The 18,920-nt window shown below is 39.3% G+C and overlaps 1 protein-coding gene across 12 annotated transcripts in view; it reads right to left on the reverse strand.

Annotated features, from left to right (window-relative positions):
• Positions 1 to 18,920, reverse strand: part of Ncoa2 (nuclear receptor coactivator 2) — a 176,052-nt gene that overhangs the window by 1,656 nt on the left and 155,476 nt on the right. For 6 of the 12 annotated variants that reach the window (XM_048783036.1, XM_048783035.1, XM_048783031.1 and 3 more), the window contains 7 exons: positions 17,409 to 17,589; positions 14,321 to 14,599; positions 14,063 to 14,143; positions 12,456 to 12,690; positions 10,258 to 10,435; positions 9,508 to 9,706; positions 6,726 to 6,815 (listed from right to left, as the gene is read on the reverse strand). In XM_048783036.1, the coding sequence (XP_048638993.1) occupies positions 6,726 to 6,815; positions 9,508 to 9,706; positions 10,258 to 10,435; positions 12,456 to 12,690; positions 14,063 to 14,143; positions 14,321 to 14,599; positions 17,409 to 17,589 (1,243 nt within the window). Of the gene's footprint in view, positions 1 to 363; positions 4,188 to 6,725; positions 6,816 to 9,507; positions 9,707 to 10,257; positions 10,436 to 12,455; positions 12,691 to 14,062; positions 14,144 to 14,320; positions 14,600 to 17,408; positions 17,590 to 18,920 lie in introns of those variants that run through there. The other 6 variants (XM_015485856.2, XM_015485853.2, XM_015485855.2 and 3 more) reach the window with 4 other exon arrangements.

Genomic DNA, 18,920 nt, shown 5'->3' on the forward strand with positions numbered 1-18,920 from the left:
GTGAGACCCTGTCTCAAAATAAAAAATAAAAAAGGGCTTGAGATGTGGCTAAGTGGTTAAGTGCCCCTGGGTTCAACCTCCAATATTAAAAAAAAGAATGGGTTACTGGGGGGCTGGGGATAGCTCAGTGGTAGAGTGTTTGCCTAGCATGTGCAAAGCCCTGGGTTCATTTGCCAGCAAAAGAAGGAAAGAAAGAAGAAAGGAAGGAAAGAAAAGGGTTATTGTTAGAATGAAATGTTAAACTGATGTGAATGTGTCAACTTCTGTATCAATATGAGAAATTACTAAATGACAGTTAAGGTATTTTTAATTTAATTATAAAAGAAAATACAATATGAACACATTAAAATCTCTAAAGCCATGTAAAACCCGAAGGCATTAAAATTTATTAAATGATGCAATAACAACAGAATTCTTTATTTACAATAGCATTATTTAACATCAAATAAGCAAATAGCATCAGCAAAGCAATATTAACTTGCATAAATGTATTTAAAATTTCTCTGAATATATCTACCTTTGCATAAACTGCTCACACTAGAAATACAAACATCAATGCAGGTGAACAAAGTGATGTTCAGAGTCAACTCCGTTTTGAAAATAAATCACAACCTGAAACACTGTAAGCTTTCTCCTGAAGAACCATAGTTAATATATTGCTTAATTTTACCCTTGTATAATCTTTTCATATACACACATCTCAGATGCAACTTTATGAGGAACTGTACAAATAAAACCCACAATGACAAAGGAAAAAAAAAAAACGACAGTTAAATGTTTGAAGAAATGTATCATCATCACTATTCAATAACATAAAGATTAAGTGATGATGCACTTATTCAAAAATTGTACACAATTCACTATACAAATATAATACATTGGACAGCTATGTAGGAATATACAAGACTTAAAAACAGATCTAAGGCATTATGCTAGATTTTAGCATTTTGAGGTTCTTGCACATAGCTTTTACCTGTAGTAAGAAACTTAAAAGATTTTGTTTTAGTCTATAAAGAAACACCAGGGAGAAAATTCTAATTAAAATCGAAGCCACTACAGTAATTTTCTTTTGTGCAGAGAATGCTTTGCTCTTAGGCAGCATACTACCATACAAACACTAGAAAATTTTAAATTCACACCAACAATTAATGGCTTAAGTTGCATTTCAAAATTGATTGTGTATCTTTGGGTTCTGCAAGTGGATCTGTGCCACCCAGTTCATGTGTTAAGCCCATATGAACTCCATTTTTAAACACAGATTAAAAATTGCATTATATAAACTGCAAAAACATTGCTTTCAATTATTACAGGCCATAAGAGATACACGTGGTGGGAGGGGCATTTTAATCTTTGAGTCAAATGAATTCATTGTAGTAAAACAACTCACTTCACTTTTTAAACTTACCACATTACATGAACACTTAAATGGGTTTTACAACCAAGTTAATGTATGTATACTTTTCACATTATGTTTTTCACATTTAGTAATATAAGTAAAACACTGATTATTTGTTCTCTTAAACAAAAACCAAGTACTCAGTCTAACAAATTTATTGTGTACAGCATGAGAAATACTGATAATGAAGGGAACTGATTTGGCTTTTGCTTCTATAGTGATCAATATGATCAGAGGATTCCTTCACTTATTTCTTCTCCTAATTAGATGTAAAACAAAATCCATTACCTGATCTGAACCTTAAGAGAATTTATAATCTCTTTTCCTTCAAGACAGTAATGATCATGAGTTATTCTGAACTACCAGTACCACAGATCTGCAGATTTGTCCAACTTGGATTGATGTTAAAACACAGTGGGCAGATGGATAAAAAATGAAAGATATGGAAGGTATTTTTGGATGGTAAAGTGAAAAAGGACTTAAAATAAATCCGGGTTAAACTCCATTTTCTCTTTTGTGCTGTGTGAAGTTAAAGTCAGATTCTAACTCTCATAGTTCTAAAAATTAACTCAAAACTGATCACACTAAACTGTGCACCATGTGAGCCTCATCACATGGATGAGGTCCTGGAGTTCTGGGCCCACATCTGCTTGCTTTTACCATCACAGCTGGGCAACCCAATGGTTTGGTGGAGAAAAGTAGAGCCTTTTGAGGGGACATATGAACTGGTGGCCACCGAGAAATGCTGTTCCTTGGCCACCTCCCTGTATTGAGATCCCTCTCAAAGTGGAAAAAGGTATTGAAATGCAAATTTCCAGAAGTTTCTTTAGTATGGAGCAACACTTTTAGACTGTCTACTTACCATTTATCTTTGGGTTATATCTCTTTCTATATTTCTGTAATCCGTGCATATAGAGAGAGATATAAATATAAATAGGGGTAGTTTGTACATTTTTCACCCTGCCACAAATAAACAATTAATCAAATTTCAAGGAAAAACTTCTCTGTTCCTAAAAAGCCTGGCTAATGAGATATTATAAAATGCTTTGCTTTTTAGACATCAAAAAGATATCATTCTGAAATTTAGGTAAGAAAGTATGTGTATTAGGGGTTGGGGAGAAATAGCTCAAAAAGGTCATCAGTTTCTTGGTATTGCAGTTATCTGAAACTGACACCAATTAATAAAATATTATTCCCCTACCAGAGTGGGCAGAAAAACAACCATAAAAGTGGCCTGCTTAGTAACATGTAGTCTTTCTAAGGTTCGTTAAGAAAGAATATAAACATATAAAAATCAAGAATTGGTTCCTACAGCGGCTGCATATCATACAGATTAGATAAATGATTTATGAGCAGAATCACAAGGTTTAGAAAATAAAAAGTCTTAAGTCTACAAATTAGGTCTAATCAAGGCATTGATATCCTTTACAAAACACCTTTAGGAGACATTGCTACGAAGATATCTTATTTAATACTGAAGTACCTCATTTTTTGAGTCAATTCCACAATATGTATACCTCACAAAAATTATACAATTAAAACACTTAAGTTCTCAACTTAAATTATTGCTCGTTTACATATAAATTGGATTTTATGTACCTTACAAAACTTCGGCTTAGTCAGCACTGCTAAAAAACAAAATAAAAAACACATGGCAGAGGTTAAATCTGTCGTGATATCTGCTGTCAATTTCAATACACTAGTTATAGTGTTTTCTCCTGTTTTGGAGGCCAGAGTTGCTGGGGAACAGAATAAACATGCTTCCAAAGCAGGTGTCCTTAGCTTGACTGGTGTCAAGTCTTAACTTTGCTCCTCTCCTTGCCAGTAAATGCATTTTTCTGAAATTCAATAGTTAGCAATTGGTAAGTGGCTGGCAAAACATTTCAGGAAATAAAGGGCTTACCTGGTTTCTGTAGCTTATATTATTTTTTAAAAAATGAATGAAAGTAGGGGGAACAGGGGGAGGCAAGAGTCAGAACCAGAAGGGGAAGGGGAGATGCTAATTCAAGATGATCAATCTAAAGGAAACTTAATTTAGAAATGAAAAATATTTCTTCTCGAGAGAAAAAAATGGAAGAGATACTTGTTAATATTAACAGCCTTCTCACAGGCTTCTTTTCATCTGTTCAATAACTGGAATCCCTTTCCAACATGGTCTTTAGCGCTTTCTGCAAAGATACAACTATGACTTTATAGGTCTTCACTTATTGGGTGTGTCTGCACATACAGCACTGTCCACGGGGTCTGCTTCTGTCCCAAACGCAGGCTTTAGCTTAAAAACAGTTTGTTTTTAGAATTCTTTTCTTTCCCCCAGATGAAATCTTAATTTTTTTGTACTAGACTGATTAGCCAGGGAAAACAAAGCAAGAAACCAGTGTCTAGAACTGAACAGGAACAGAACAAGAGCATGGTTCTCCTTAAATACATACATTTAAATACATTCATCTGAAACAGTTATGAAATTTGCCTGTCAACATTTACTTTGCAGGAGAGATCTAAGTTGCACTAAGGTGAATGCAGTGAACAGACTGAGTGACTGTCTGGACTCGCGCTTCAGACTGAGACGAGAGGAGGCAGCTCCTCCTACAGCAGCCGAGTGTTGCTGGGAAAACTCGTTGCTGGGAGCCTGGGCCCAGGCCGTCAGCTCATCGTGCTCTGGGAGAACTGGCGGGCAGGTCAGTTGGGTCAAAACAAAGAGACACAGCTCTCCAGACTGGTAAGTATTTTGAGCAAATGAGCCCGGTCAGCTGAAGAAAGAAGCAACCAGCTACCTTCAAGGTCAGCAGTACTTCTGCAGGAAAACAAGCAAAATCATAAAACATCTTGAGTTTTTGATGAAACACGACAAAAACATCAAAATACTGACTATTCTAAAGGATGCAAATCACAAGGCCACATTTGGGAGAGTACAGGGATTCAAATCTGGACAAGTTTCCCACTGAACAAAACCCTTTCCTTCTTCTGGGGGGAGGGGGTAACAGGGATTGGACCCAGGAAAGTTCAATCAGTGAGCCAAATCCCCAGGTCTTTTAAACATGTTTTCATTTGAGACAGGGTCTCACTGAGTTGCTTAGGGCCTCACTAAGTTACTGAGTCTGGCTTTGAATTTGCGATCCTTTTGCCTCAGCCTCTCAAGTCTACACCACCGTGCCTGGCTGAATGCAATGTCTCCTGAAGGATGAGGCTTAGGCCAGCAGATCCACTGTGTGGTTTCTTGCAGGAGACAGATGACAAAAGCATCATTAGTCAGTCTCTCCTGAATGACCTCTGTCCGACTACGAATGGTGTATTAGTCCTATTTCATTTCTTTCACCTTCTCAACAAACATGACTGATACAACCCAGTTGCTGAATCTTGCTTTTGAGTAGCATCCAATCCAGAAGGGGCTGCTACTTCCTAATCCTTCCTCTGATTCCTCCAGTACAAACCCACTTCCTATGAACTATTTCTCTTGATTCTCTCCTATAAGATACTTCCCAGGTCTAGTGGGTGTGCTTTCCCTGGCTTCAGCAAGCTAAAAACCTGGGTTTTGGTCCTAGGGGTGTTCCTGCTAGTTTGGTTGCTATATACTGATGATTTGGATGACAGGCTATCAAGGCTGCTGTGAGCAGGAGTTAGCTGTAGGTATTTCCTCGGTTGCTGTGATTATATCTGTCAGTGATTTTCTTTGGCTATTACCCATCTTCCTCCCAGAAGTTTCTATCTATTTGGCAAATACTGAGTACATACTACAGTGATGTGCCCAATGATGGGACAAGACAGTTCTAGTCACTGCAATCACAAAAATTACTGAATAGGCAAGGCAAATCATCAAATACAAAAGTGATCTGAGTTCTCTGAGGGGAAACAGTAGAGTAGATGCTGTGGAACATGTAGCTACTGCTTCTGGGATTCAGACAGTTAGCACAGTTAGCAGAGAAGAGCCACAGAGATTATCTAGGTTTAGTCAGGTGCGATGGTGCATGCTTATAATCCCAACAACTCAGTAGGGCAAGGCAGGGGGATCACAAGTTCAAGACCAGCCTGGGTAACTTAGTGAGACCCTTTCTCAAAATAAAAAGGGCTGAAGATATTAACTCGGTGGGAAAGTGACCCTGGGTTCAATTCAGTCCTTAGTAACATACACGAGAGAGAGAGAGAGAGAGAGAGAGAGAGAGAGAGAGAGAGAGAGAGAGATTGAGATTGATTGAGATTGATTTTATATATAACCAGTTGACAGATCATAAATTCTAGAGGTCAAGGTAGAATTACATTAGTCCCTGACCAGGCACACACTTCTCTTCAGAGCCTAGAAGAACATTTGTAATTATGGTTCTTCTTAGAGAAAAATAGTTAATGTACTTTTATAAGATTAAGCTGAGGATATACATTCCTAGCTTGTATCACTAATATGATTTCATATGAATATACTACATGGTACTGATGAAAATGTTAGAAATCCTTTCAATATTCGAGTAGGTCCAGAAAAAAAAATCTACTAAGATATTTTTATATCCTATTACATTTATAGGGTTTTAATCATTAAGGCAGTATTTTTTCCATGACTAGCATCAATGGGCAGCTACTGGCCAGAATCAGTTTGGTGAATGACAGCAGCAAGCATGGTATGGATCTCTGGAGTCACACTACCTGGTGTGGCATTCTGGCTGCAATGTTGCGGGGACAGAAAGGGGTCATTAAATCTTCCACATACTTTTTTAGGGGGCACTGAAGATTGAACCCAGGATTTCATGCATATTAGGCAAGTGCTCTGCCACTGAGCTATATGCCCAGCCCTTTTTAAATTGTATTTATTTATATATTTTTTGGGGTTGAAGGGATTGAATTCAGGGGCACTTAATCATTGAGCCACATCCCCAGCCCTATTTTGTATTTAAATCAGAGACAGCGTCTCATTGAGTTGCTTAGCGCCTTGCCATTGCTGAGGCTGGCTTTGAACTTGTGATCCTCCTGTCTCAGCCTCCCAAGACACTGGCATTAAGGGTGTGAGACATTGCGATCAGCTTAAATTTTACTTTGAGACAGGGTCTCACTAAGTGGTTGAGTCTGGCTTTGAACTTGCAATCCTCCTGCCTTCAGACTCTAAAGTCACTAGGATTACAGGTGCAAGCTACCATACTCTGCAAAATTAGGGTTCTTGATTCGTTAATATAAGATCAATTACAATGAGTTTAAGGAAACAACTATTCACAAAAAAGCACTGTATGCTAAATGAAATGAGATAATTTATAACCACCTTTAATGTACTGGTTGATAATAAATCTATGCCAATTTTGGTCTACAAAAGATTCATGTCACTTCACTACCATAGTCTTATGCTGTTTCTTACCCGTGATGCATCTCCCTCCTGCTTAATCATATCCATTCCAGGCAGCTGGTTTTGGAAAAGGTTGCCTCCCCTAAGAGCAGGATCATTAACCTGAGGGCAACAAGACATGATAGTGGGACATCCAAAAGAGCACTGGAGAACAACCATCCCCTTATGCTTCCTATTCTTTTCTTAGGAGTATATGGAAAAGCATGATACAAATGGCTTCAAGTGTGGGGATGTAGCTTGGTGGTAAAGCACCTGCCTAACTTGCACATCATTACTGGGCTCCATCCCTACTGGGGATAAAAAAAAGGACTTCATCGCTATACCTATTCTCTCATGTATACATTTTGAGGAGAGTATATAGAAGCATAAAAATAAGTACTTGCAATACACTTGCTGCTTTTGAAATTAAATTTGATCTGCACTCTGTACAGAAATAAAACAGAGATAATACTGGAAACATTTTCATGCCATTCACTCTTTTGTCTGGTTCATATTAGACCAATGACTCATATTTGAGACTGTGAAAGTCATCTGAGATGCAATCTCCTGACATCTTTGTCACTTAGGCAAGTTAGTAATTAGCAAGAGCAAGTGTGAATACCCAAAACGGCACTGGATTCTGTAAATTACCCTAACAAAGCCAACAATCTGTTAGCAGTTGTGTGTGTGTGTGTGTGTGTATTTCTTTTTGGGGGACAGGTGGACACCAGTGATTGAACCAGGGGCACTCTACCACTGAGCCACATCCCCAGCCCTTTTTCTTTTTAATTTTGAGATAAGGTCTCACTAAGTTGCTCAAGGCTTTGCTAAATTGCTAAAGCTGGCCTCAAACCTGCCTCAGCCTCTGGAGCTGCTGGGATTATAGGTGTACATCACCATGCTCAGCAGCATCTGTATATACACACAAAAATGATTTTATCAGAAGACACTGCAGTTGTGTTTCTTGGCCTGCAAATTAACCCTGATATTCAAAAAGTTTAAAATTTTTTTTTATTTTTAACAGATTTTAAAATTATAGCATTATAGTTATAAACAGCGCTGCATTTATTTTGACTAAATCATACATGGTTGAGTTTAACTTATTCCCTTTCAATCGTCATTACCTTCTTTTCCCTTCCACCCTCCCTCCCAATATTCCCCTTCTTCTACTCTACTGATCTTCCTTTCACTCACTGATTTATTTTTGATTGGTGCTTTCTACATATACATAAAGGTGGAATTTGCAGTGCTATCTTTATATATTCACATAACACACACAGTTTTGTTAAATTCATTCCAGAATTCTTCTCCTTTCCTGTCCCTCCTCTCTTTGAATCTCTTTCTACTCTACTAATCTTCCTTATATCTTTATGATATCCAGTCTCCCCACTTTCCCCCAAAAGGTTTTAAATCCATGCAAAAGTTATAAATAACATACAGCTTTCTTAAATTACAAAGGGCTTTCAATTTCCTTATGCACCACCTTACATATTTATTAATCATTATTTTATAGACTAAAACACTTGAGGAGTTGTAACATTTTTGGAAAATTTCACAAAATTGTGGTTTACTAACATCAGAATTCAATAGACCTAATCAGTCAGGCATGGTATTACATGCCTATAATCCCAGTTATTCAGAAGCTGAGATAGTTTGAGGCTAGCCTGGGCAACTGAGTGAGACCCTGTCTTAAGATAAAAAATAAAAAGGGCTGAGGATGCAGCTCCATGTGGAAGGCCAATCTGCAGCATCACATTAAGAAAAAACAACAATAAAAAACAAGATTGAAATTCATGGAGCGGATAATGACTCATTACTTACGTTCTTTAAAGTACCCATGCCTCAATTTTTCCATATATGAAATAAAATTCAGGGTCCTTGCCACAATTTTACTTTGAATGAACCACTGAGGATCAGTAGCAGAATGAACAACATTTTGGGCCATTTAAAAACAAGATATTCTGAGGCTGGGGTTGTGGCTCAGTGGTTGAGCGCTTGCCTCACATGCATGAGGCACCAGGTTCGATCCTCAGTGCCACATAAAAATAAATAAAAGGTATTGGGTCCATCTACAACTAAAAAATATATATATATACATATGTATTAAAATATATATTAAAAAACTAAGATATTTTGTAAATGCCATGATAAAAATGCCATGGTAAAATTATTATTTTTGAGTTCTGGGTTGGCAGTTTACCATACCAAATGCTTTGAGTCTCTTTGCCACCTGGTGTATTCTTTGGGACAGAAATACTTAATACCAAATGAAATTATTAAAATAAACTAACTCCTTTCCAAAAATCATGGCACCCACGTTCCAATGATGAAAAGGAACACTTCTTGGATTATCTGTGTTAGCCTCCTTGCATGAATGAAGTACTATTTTAAGCTAACTGGGTGTCAGGTAGTTTGTCCCTTGCTTTTCATTTGGTGTTTACATTAAGAAAAAAGTCAGTTCTTAAACTACAAACCCAAAATAAAGCAATGTAAAATGCAGACTCAACATTCCATTTTTAGAGATTCATTTTAGATATCGCTAAATTCCTCAAATGAAAAAAAAAATGTAAATGATGTGAAGGTAACAAATATTTTTTAAAAAATTCTTCAGCAGTGAGGAATCCTTTCAAGTTTATTTTGTTCTTAATATTTTTGTTAATCTCACTAACAGGTGAAAACAGGGTGAAAAAACAGTCTTCAAAATAAATGTGGGAATTGAAGGAAGATGTTAAGGACGTGGAAAGACACAGTTAATGCAAAATTAGACAAAAGCTATCATCAGAGGACACCAGGCTGCTTGGTGTTTCATGTTTACCTGCTCGGGACCCATGGAGGACAGCCCCGACGTAGGCACGGAGGTCACTGAGGTCATGCTGATCTGTCCTGTCATCTGGTTCATGTTGTTTATGCCACCCGTGTTGGTTGCCATGGATACGTTGATGTTCATATTGTTATTGTACATGCTGGTGTTTGCTTGCTGTCCGAAGTGTGGTGGGGACTGTTGTGAAAACATGCTAGAACACAGGGGGGAAGATGCAATAAAATGTTAGAGCCCAATGGCAGACAGAAGCAGGCAGTTTTGAGAACTTGTTGCTAGGGCTTTTACTTTAGAGTGAATAACTAAACTGCATGAGCCCAGGGAGGACAGCCATCAGGTGATGGGGTCGATGAGGCCTAATCAGCAGGGGAAGTGCTGCAGGAACCACCCAGCAATTCTTGAAGTGTGTTCCCCACTTTCCGGCTGCATCAGAAGAGCTTTCCATTTTGCTTTTATAACATGCACTGAAAAAGGGTGGCTTTATGTTACTGCCTTTCCACAGCAGTCTCTGTGATAAATTAGTGGGGTGATACCTGCTTAGAGTTTTCGCTTTTACTTGAAAAGAAGAGGTATTTTGCTAAGCTTTTGCAAATTTTGGGTGACTTCTGCCCTGAGATGAATAAACTGGCTTACTTAGTGATTTACTTGAGCAAATAAGTTAAAAAAAATACAGAAACGAGAAAGGTAGTCTATAGAAAGTTTCCTTGGTGACCATTATCTCAAAAAGACACAGAAACTTGGCATTACCTGTTTCCGCCCATGTTCCCCTGCGCCCATCCATTCATGTCTGCCGGGGCCTGATAGGCTGGGTTGGCCTGAGACTGCTGCATCATAGGGCTCTGGGTATGTGCCATTCGGGGGGACATTAGAGGACTCTGGGGAGTTGTAGCCCCAGTAAAGCCTGGATCAGGTTGCTGACTTATTCCTTAAAAAACAAAACAAAAATTCAAAAGCAACCATTAGTTTTATGATAAAGCCTGGGGGAAAAAAGAACATTCCAAATTAAATATACATAGAAAATTACCTTCAAATACATGAGCATGTGCTGGTTAATTACTTACATTTGAAAAAGATTTTGAGCTGAGATAAAATGCAAGACTTAAAAAAAAAAAAATCTCCACACTTTGATTCTCTATAGTAGGTGGTGTGTGTGTGTGGGTGGGTGGGCCTAGAAGCCATACTAACAACCAAGTTCCGGGTGAGATAAAATATTACTCTTGCCTCAAATCCTCTCCAAATCAACAATGGGTTAATTATATATATATATCCATCTTTGACCTGAATGTCAAAGTCTTTAATATTTAAAAAAACTTAGTGGATTTAACAGTACTTTAATCCACTACATCAGGATTGTTTAGGTTTACACTGGATTGAAGTTCAGCTATAAGAAAAGTTAACACATGAATAATTTTTTATTAACAAGTCATTCCATGATGAGATGGATGCTTTTGAAAAATTATTATTCATGTTTAGCTTACTTTGTCCTTCAAAAGGACTCTGATACTTCAGTGCTATCCAAGATTAATGATAAAAGAAAATATTCAACATGTGATACTTGCTTAGTTTTGAGGCAAATGGAGTTTACCCTTAAAGGAAAGAAAGAATTTTTATGCAGACTTCTAAATTATCAAAAAGAAAATTGAGGGGCTGGGGATATAGCTCAGTTAGTAGAGTGCTTGCCTTGCATGCACAAGGCCCTGGGTTAAATCCCCAGCACCACAAAAACAAAAACGAACAAACAAAAACAAAAGGAAATTGAGCCAGGTGTGGTGCAGCATACTCCTATAATCCCAGTGGCTCAGAAGGCTGAGGCAGGAGGATCATGAGTTCAAAGCCAGCCTCTGCAACTTAGTGAGGCTGTAAGTAACTCAGCAAGATCCCGTCTCTAAATAAAATATAAAAAAAGGGCTGGGGATGCAGCTCAGTGGCTAAGCACTCATGGGTTCAATCCCTGGTATGAAGAAAAAAAAAAATAATAAGGAAATAGAGCAAACAAAGTAGAGGGGGGAGAAAGGAAGCAACTTTGTAGAATATTTCAGGGATGGTATTAAGTAAATTTTTGCTTAAGATTTGTGAAACATACATGCTTAATATTTAAATTAGCTATAAAAAGTTTAAGCTTTTGCTGGAAAAAAGCTGCACATTATGTTTGTTTCTTTAAAGTAATAGGAGACTTGAATTTTAGTCACAAAGACTTAATACTTGTTTTTATACATAATTCAGGCAAGGGTAGGAAAAATAATTTTGATGGTTAATGTAAGCACTTTAGGTTCATTAATAATTCAACTATTAATTATACATGACATGCACACAAATATTAATGTTTATGACATTATACTCTTGGAATCTCATCTCTTAAGACTGACATTAAATAACAAATCAATAGGAAAAAAAACTAAGAGGTCTCCCATTGTGGTTTCTATATAGCACTTTCTAAGAATTAGCTATTCATTAAAGATGTGGTATAATCATTAATCTTCATTCTTCAAAAGTTATAGAATATTTATTGTATATAAATTTATGTCTTTCAGTATTTTGTATCTATTGATTTGTTTGAGTCAGACTCAGAGGAACTCAAATATAAATATCAATATATACATATACACCTGTGTTCACAGACAATGACAACAACAAATATATTCATACACACTCACACTCTATAAGATAGACACACTCTACACATACACACTTACTTCGGTCATTCTTAAGTAAGACCTGCACTCAGAGAAAAGTGGTACCTGAGCTGAGAGCCTGGAAGGTACTGTGCTGCACTTGGGGACTCCTGACAGGCCCCAACTGTCCTCCCAGATTTCCTATCATTCCCTGGTTAGCCAGATTCATCTGGGAGCCATGCAAAGAGCTGTGAGAGAGGAGCTGTGACCCAGGACTGGGGGACACTGGGGAGAAAGGACTGGTGAAAGGTGTTGGGGATGTAAGTCCAGTACCGTAGTTTGGAGGAAATGGAAACTGCTGTGCATTTGCCTGGGGAATCCGGGGATTGCTCATGGTTGCTGGCATACCACTAGGAGCCACCATGCTTGGTGTCATATTCAACCCTTGTCCTCTCATCATCAAAGTCCGTTGCTGAACTTGCTGCTGCTGATGCATTTGTCTCTGTCGAAGATGCTGGTTCAGGATTTCCCTCTGTCTCTGGGCCAGCATCTGTGCATTAATAGGTGCCTAAAATCAAGGGCAACAGATGGAGGGAAACATTGGGGGTAGTCATAGATTAGATAGGACAATGAATGGCACCAGCTTGTGTAAAATCATTTGAAAAATAAAATTTATATGGAAAGAAATACTAGTTGAACAACTGATGGCTGAGCATGGGAGCTTCTAACTTCTACAGAAATGACTCTGAAAACTTATTAGGACTTAGCAGGGTTAAGCTGAATGTTATTATCAATTAACCCATTAAATATAGGACTCACAAAAGCACAGTCCTTTCTATAAGAAGACTGTGACATAAGCCCTGAGGATGGCAATTTAGTGTTTTTCAAGGGGCATTCAAATCTAAAAAGAAACCAAGTCACGATGCCAAAAAGGGACAAGGAACACTTCAGGAAAGGCTGAACACAGGAAGGAAAGAGGGGTATGGTGGAGCAAGAGAGGCTGAGAGGGACATACAGAGAAGCCAGGACAGAGGAGACAGGGTAAGGAGGAAGAACAGAGAAGAGGATGAGGGAAGAATGCTGGTGCTTGTTACAGTATGAGGTTATTTATGGGTCCCCTAAGGAGACATGGGCAGTCATCCTTATTTGTGACTTCCATGTACATGAAGTTGCCTACTCACTAAATTAATACTCACGGCACTGTGGTGGCCACTCAAGGACAAGAGCACAGGGGCAAAAGTTCCAGATGCCCATCGTGCATGTCTCCAGCTGACGCTGAACAAGGCTACTCTGCCTTCTTGTTTCAGCTCTCATACTGTAAACAAGGGGCCTTTTGTGGCCTAATTGGTTCCATGTTTCTCACACTGTCATGCTTTTCGTTGGTGATTTTACTGTTTAAAATAGCCCCCAAGTGCAGTGTTGAAGCACTGTCTAAGTGTGAGAGGCTGTGATGTGATCATGGAGAAAGCCCGGGTGTTAGATAAGCTTTGTTCAGGCCCGAGTTACAGTCTACTGGATGTGAGTTCAATGTTAATGAGTCAACAACATATATGTACATATTAAAAGCCTTTAAACAGAAAACACATTTAATACAAGGTTATGTACTGACTGGTTGATGAAAATGTGACCAAAGCTTATAGGTACCCAACCTTGCATTCCTCCGAGGAGCAATAGTTTAGTATTCTCTAATTTAGTGACTTTATATAACATAAATCCCATGAATAACAAGAATCAATGGCACCTGGCAATAAAAATGCACGTTTAGGAGGGAACTAAAAAAGCGACAGACTATTAAATAGACAGCTGGGACACTGCAGAACTAGTGTGTGGGTCTGGATCTCATGGCCCACACATTACTTCACTCAGGTTGTCAGGCAGGAGAAATGCTGAGACAATCTAAATGGATACAATAAAAGCTGTGGGCTGGTTTGCCCCCTTACCTGTGTAGGTGGTACTCCAGGCCTCAGAGTCAAGTTCACATTTGAAACATTGCTGATTTGATTCATAAGAGGCTGGCGATTCTAAATGCATACACATAGGAATCAGTGCATTTTAAAAACAAAATATACTTTACTTCAAATCACGTTTCCCAAGAAGTAGACCTCCCTAACCCAAAATATCTGCAGTTGGGGCATTGTTGGGCCATGTTAGTCCTCTTATCTCCCCTCGAACTGTATAGGCCTCACTGAAGAACTCACCTGCTGTGCTTGGAGGCGGTGCTGAAGCTGAAGTCTCAGTTGATTTGGCTGGTTCTGCACTAGGCCCGTGGGCCTGAGGCCTGGTCTGGGCTGCATACGGAGTGTAGCATAACTAGGCCGCTGTCCCATGGTGTGAAAGTTTGGCTCTTGCATGGGAGTATAGCTACTCTGCGCCATTTGTGCCTGAGACGCATACTGCTGTGGGAAAACAGGGGCCTTCTGTTCCAGCATGATGTTGGAATCCTGACTCGAGAACTGTTCTGGATCTACTGCTTGGCTCTGAAGAGAAAACCCCCAAATAACAAACAGATTAAGCCACTAAACCAGCACAGTAGATAAAAGGCTGTTTTCTCTCACACCTACACTGAACTTAACTATAAAAGATACCTTTAGCCTGACTCTATTTTCTTTCCGGAGAATGCTTCTTTGTTCAACAAAGAAGAGACCAGGAGGGAAGAAATGGGCGTGACTACAGCATGCCTCCTGCTTACCCCACCAATCAGAGCCTGGTCTGGACTTAAGGACGCAAATATCCCCTAGAAGTATTAAGTCCTTTTTGCTTGATCATTCATACTCGTATAAATCATTTTAATTAGATAAGTACACCTTGGTGTCTAGCTGGGATCAGCAATGTTGGGGTACCAACCAAACGATCCCATTTACAAATAACAAAGCAGGACGGGAGGTGTGGAGTTAGCTACAGGAATTCTCTCCACTTGGGACCTGAGCTCCTCATCAGTGTAAGAAGCTGTGTCTTGCTCATTTAACTGTTCTCTATGGCTGTTAATAATTCCTACATGCTCTACATTTTGCCACTGTCCACTAATTACCCACTAGACATGTTAATGTGTTTGTTACTTCTTGACTTTTATCTATGAAGCAAGCGCCAGGATTTCCCCCAGGGTGAACACTTCGGACGCAGGTGTCCCTGAATATCCACACGCAGAGGTGAGAGCTGTACTTGGGCGGATTCTCCTTTTCCTTGCCTACTTCTAGGAATGGCATACAGGCAGCAAAGACCCTATCAGTAAAAGAGAGTTCTCAAGCTTCTTTAGCCTGAAATTGTCCTAGTTCTTCCTCAAAGGCTCAACCATGTAATCCTGAAGCTATCCTGAAACGTAGGTCAGGTCAGCACCACCCTGTGGTCAGCCTGTGGACCCTGTCTTCTCCATGATAATTTAGAACATGTAGATGAAGCCTCAGTCAGGGGGTCACTCACTGTTGAGCTACCTCAGAACTTTAAATATTTGCCCACTTTTAACAGACAGAAAACCTAAGTAATTTTTTTTCTTTCTTTTTTTTTTTTTGTAGTACTGGGGATTGAACCTAGGGCCACATGCATGCTAAATAATTTCCATTTTTATTTTTTATTTTTTGGTACCAGGGATTGAAGCCAGAGGTACTTAACCACTGAACAACATCCCCAGTTCTTTTTCTTTCTTCTTTTGAGACAGAGTTTCACTAAGCTGCTTAAGGCCTCACTAAGTTGCTAAGGTTGGCCTTGAACTTGCAATCTTCCTGCTTCAGCCTCCTGAGTCACTGGGATTATAAACATATGCCAACATGCCCAGCAGTAATTTCCATTTTTAAAGATAATACATGACTCTCCTGAGAACAAATGAAGTCCATTTGTAGTTTATATTTCCCAACTACCTATTAGCCACATTTCTATAATTTAGTTTAATTTGACATTATAATGATGATGGATCTGATAAGACAAAATAGAAATAATACAAATATGAAAAAAGGAGCATAAAATATTAAATGACCATACAACACTAGTTTTGATACAAACAATGTTCCAACTCACTCAGCAATAAAGGATCAAATTTATTTTTCATAGTGCTTGGGACTGAATGGAAGCCTCACACATGTTAGGCAAGCATTCTACCATTCAGCTATATTCCTTGTCCTAGTGATCACATTTTTAAATGTCACTCAGACACTCAAGAATAACCATATGGAAACCTGCATTCTAGCTGATACTAAAGGCAAAGGCAGTCACACAGGAAATACTTAACCTTCATTTTCCTTCCTTGATTTACTTCAGGTTATATCTCATATATATAACACCTCACGTCATTTCTTCCCATTCTGTTGTTTTCATTATGAATAGACAAGTCTGAACTCCCACTTATGTCTGCTAAACTGTCGGAATTATGACAAGACTATTTTTAATGCTGCAGAGAAGTCTCCCTCACTCTGCATCACCTTTCTCACAGACCTGGTGACACGCCAAAGGTCCAAGTAGTAGACTGAACCTTGGAAGGCACATTTGGCAATAAAAAATAAATGCTGAGTGAAGAGGAAGACAGTGACCAGACTGTAATGGCTTTCTGGGTCACTTTTCCCACAGCACACCAGGAAGTGCTGCTTCACACATACACATACAGCTCCTGCCAGAGTCAGACAGCAGGGTGCATTTTGAGACTGTTAGGCTGGTTACTGTATCACTGCTGTCAGGTACTGTCACAGCAGAGAATTACATTTTAAAGTAACTAAGTACCAGAGGAGGAAAGCTAAAGAAGCTCACTAAGATTGGTAAACTTTTTTACATTCCCATTTATGTTAAAATATCCCCCAAATTTTCACAGGTGCTTCCACATATAGGTCAAATTGATTAATGAGCCAAAGCCACCCTTTTCAAAGCACTTCTGCTAGCCTATGTGCAAAATATTCCTTTAGCACAACTGTCCATGCCTACCCAAAAGCATGGGAGTAATACCAAATACCAATGCCCACTGGCACTGGAGGGTCTAGGTCACTGGGCGGCACGATCCTCACAGTTTCTCTGTTCTCTGCTCCTTGTGTGCCCCCTCCCTGTGTGCAACCGGAAGCTGGGCTTGAGTTTCTGCCCTGCTAATCAATAACCCAAATCATAACAAGTAAAGCTCATTCTCACTTTTCTCCTTCTTGGGCAAAAATTTAGTTGAGAGCAACAGGACAGAGGGAGAAAGAAAGCAGGGCCAGACTGTTAGGAGGTAAAATATAGTCTACAAAGCCGACTGCAGACTATCTGTAAACAAAACAAAACAAAAGGCCACCTCTGTGCCCATAAGAATGTGCCCATCCCTGCTCCCATGCTTACCTGGCTGACCAGTTCAGGTATTCCCAAAGCTCTATCAATCTCCTCAAGGCCATCGAAGTTCCGTAAGGCCAGATAGAGCTGGTCCAGGAGAGCTCCCTCATCACTTGGAGACTCAGCTGCAGGATGTGGACACAGCAAGTCATCGGGAGAGCTGCCAAACGGTTGCCTGCAAAGAGACAAACTTCACCTTGGGCTGATGGAAAAGCTGGTTGACTTTCAGGGTCTCTGCAATAAACTTCAGTGCCAGCCCAATGTACAATGAAATGACAATTTAAATAAAAGTTATGCTTAAAGAGAAGATACACTTATTCAGTGTTGATTACAGATCAGACACAAGTCTTGCATCTGAGGTATATCTTTTGTTTCCATTGTCCCGACTTCACAACTGAACTGGCAAAGCTCAGGCTTAGTCAGTTTGGTGAAAGCAGCTGCTGGAGATCACAAAGGTGGCACTGATCTGCCTGAATCCTGCTCACCTACTTCCACAAATGCACACCGACTCCTCCAGCATGTTCTATACTTTCCTGAACTTCAGTAAGAAGCACTAATTGACTTCACAGTCTTTTTCTACAGGAGGGTATGATGACCAGTGTGGGACAGACTGGATGGAGTCTAGTAATTTTCTCTCTTGCTATCTTTTGATATTGGGGATTGAACCTAGGGGCACTCTACAAACGAACCACACCCTAAGCCTTTTAATTTTTTGAGACAGAGTCTTGGTAAATTGCTGATCCTTCTGTCTTAGCCTTCTGGAGTCGTTGGGATTACAGGTATGTACCAATGTACTTGGCTAGAGTGGTTTTTAAAAAAAAGCTTCTGAGTTACTTTAATATTAAGGGGGAGACATGATACCTGTATTTTACCGAAAGTCTATTTTGTACTCTTAGAGCTACTATAAGTTGTTCTGGAGAATATAAAGGTTTATAAATAAGCAAACTCATTCTTCAAAAAGTGAGAATACATTTATCAAGGAGGGATCATGTTATCTCTCTAAATATGCTATGTTTTTCCAGTTAATTTGGTATGCTCTTTTGACCTAGAACCCTAAAATATTGAAGTGCTGGGCAATGAAACCAAGAATTAATTTCAAACAGTGATAGCAAGTGCGTCAGCATACAATCTGTGTCCTCCATCTAGCTCTAGGTAATTTTAGGAGAAAGTTGTGTAGTTCAGTGTCCCCTCAATGCCATACTTCACCTGTTGTCCCCAGCCCTAGGCTCCTCCAAGACATCGTAACTGGCTCTGTGGCCATTGTATTCAAGAGTGTTGTGAAGGGGCAGGCATGGTGGTGCATGCCTGTAATCCCAGCAGCTCAAGAGGCTGAGACAGGAGGATCATGTGTTCAAAGCCAGCCTCAGCAAAAGCAAGGTGCTAAGCAACTCAGTGAGACCTTGTCTCTAAATAAAATATAAAACAGGGCTGGGGATATGGCTCAGTGGTTGAGTACCCCCAGGTTCAATCCCCAGTAACTGCACCTCTCCTCCAAAAAAAAAAAAAAAAAAAAAAAAAAAA

This window comes from Marmota marmota, unplaced genomic scaffold (assembly GCF_001458135.2).
Source record: "Marmota marmota marmota unplaced genomic scaffold, marMar, whole genome shotgun sequence".
Taxonomy (NCBI): domain Eukaryota; kingdom Metazoa; phylum Chordata; class Mammalia; order Rodentia; family Sciuridae; genus Marmota; species Marmota marmota.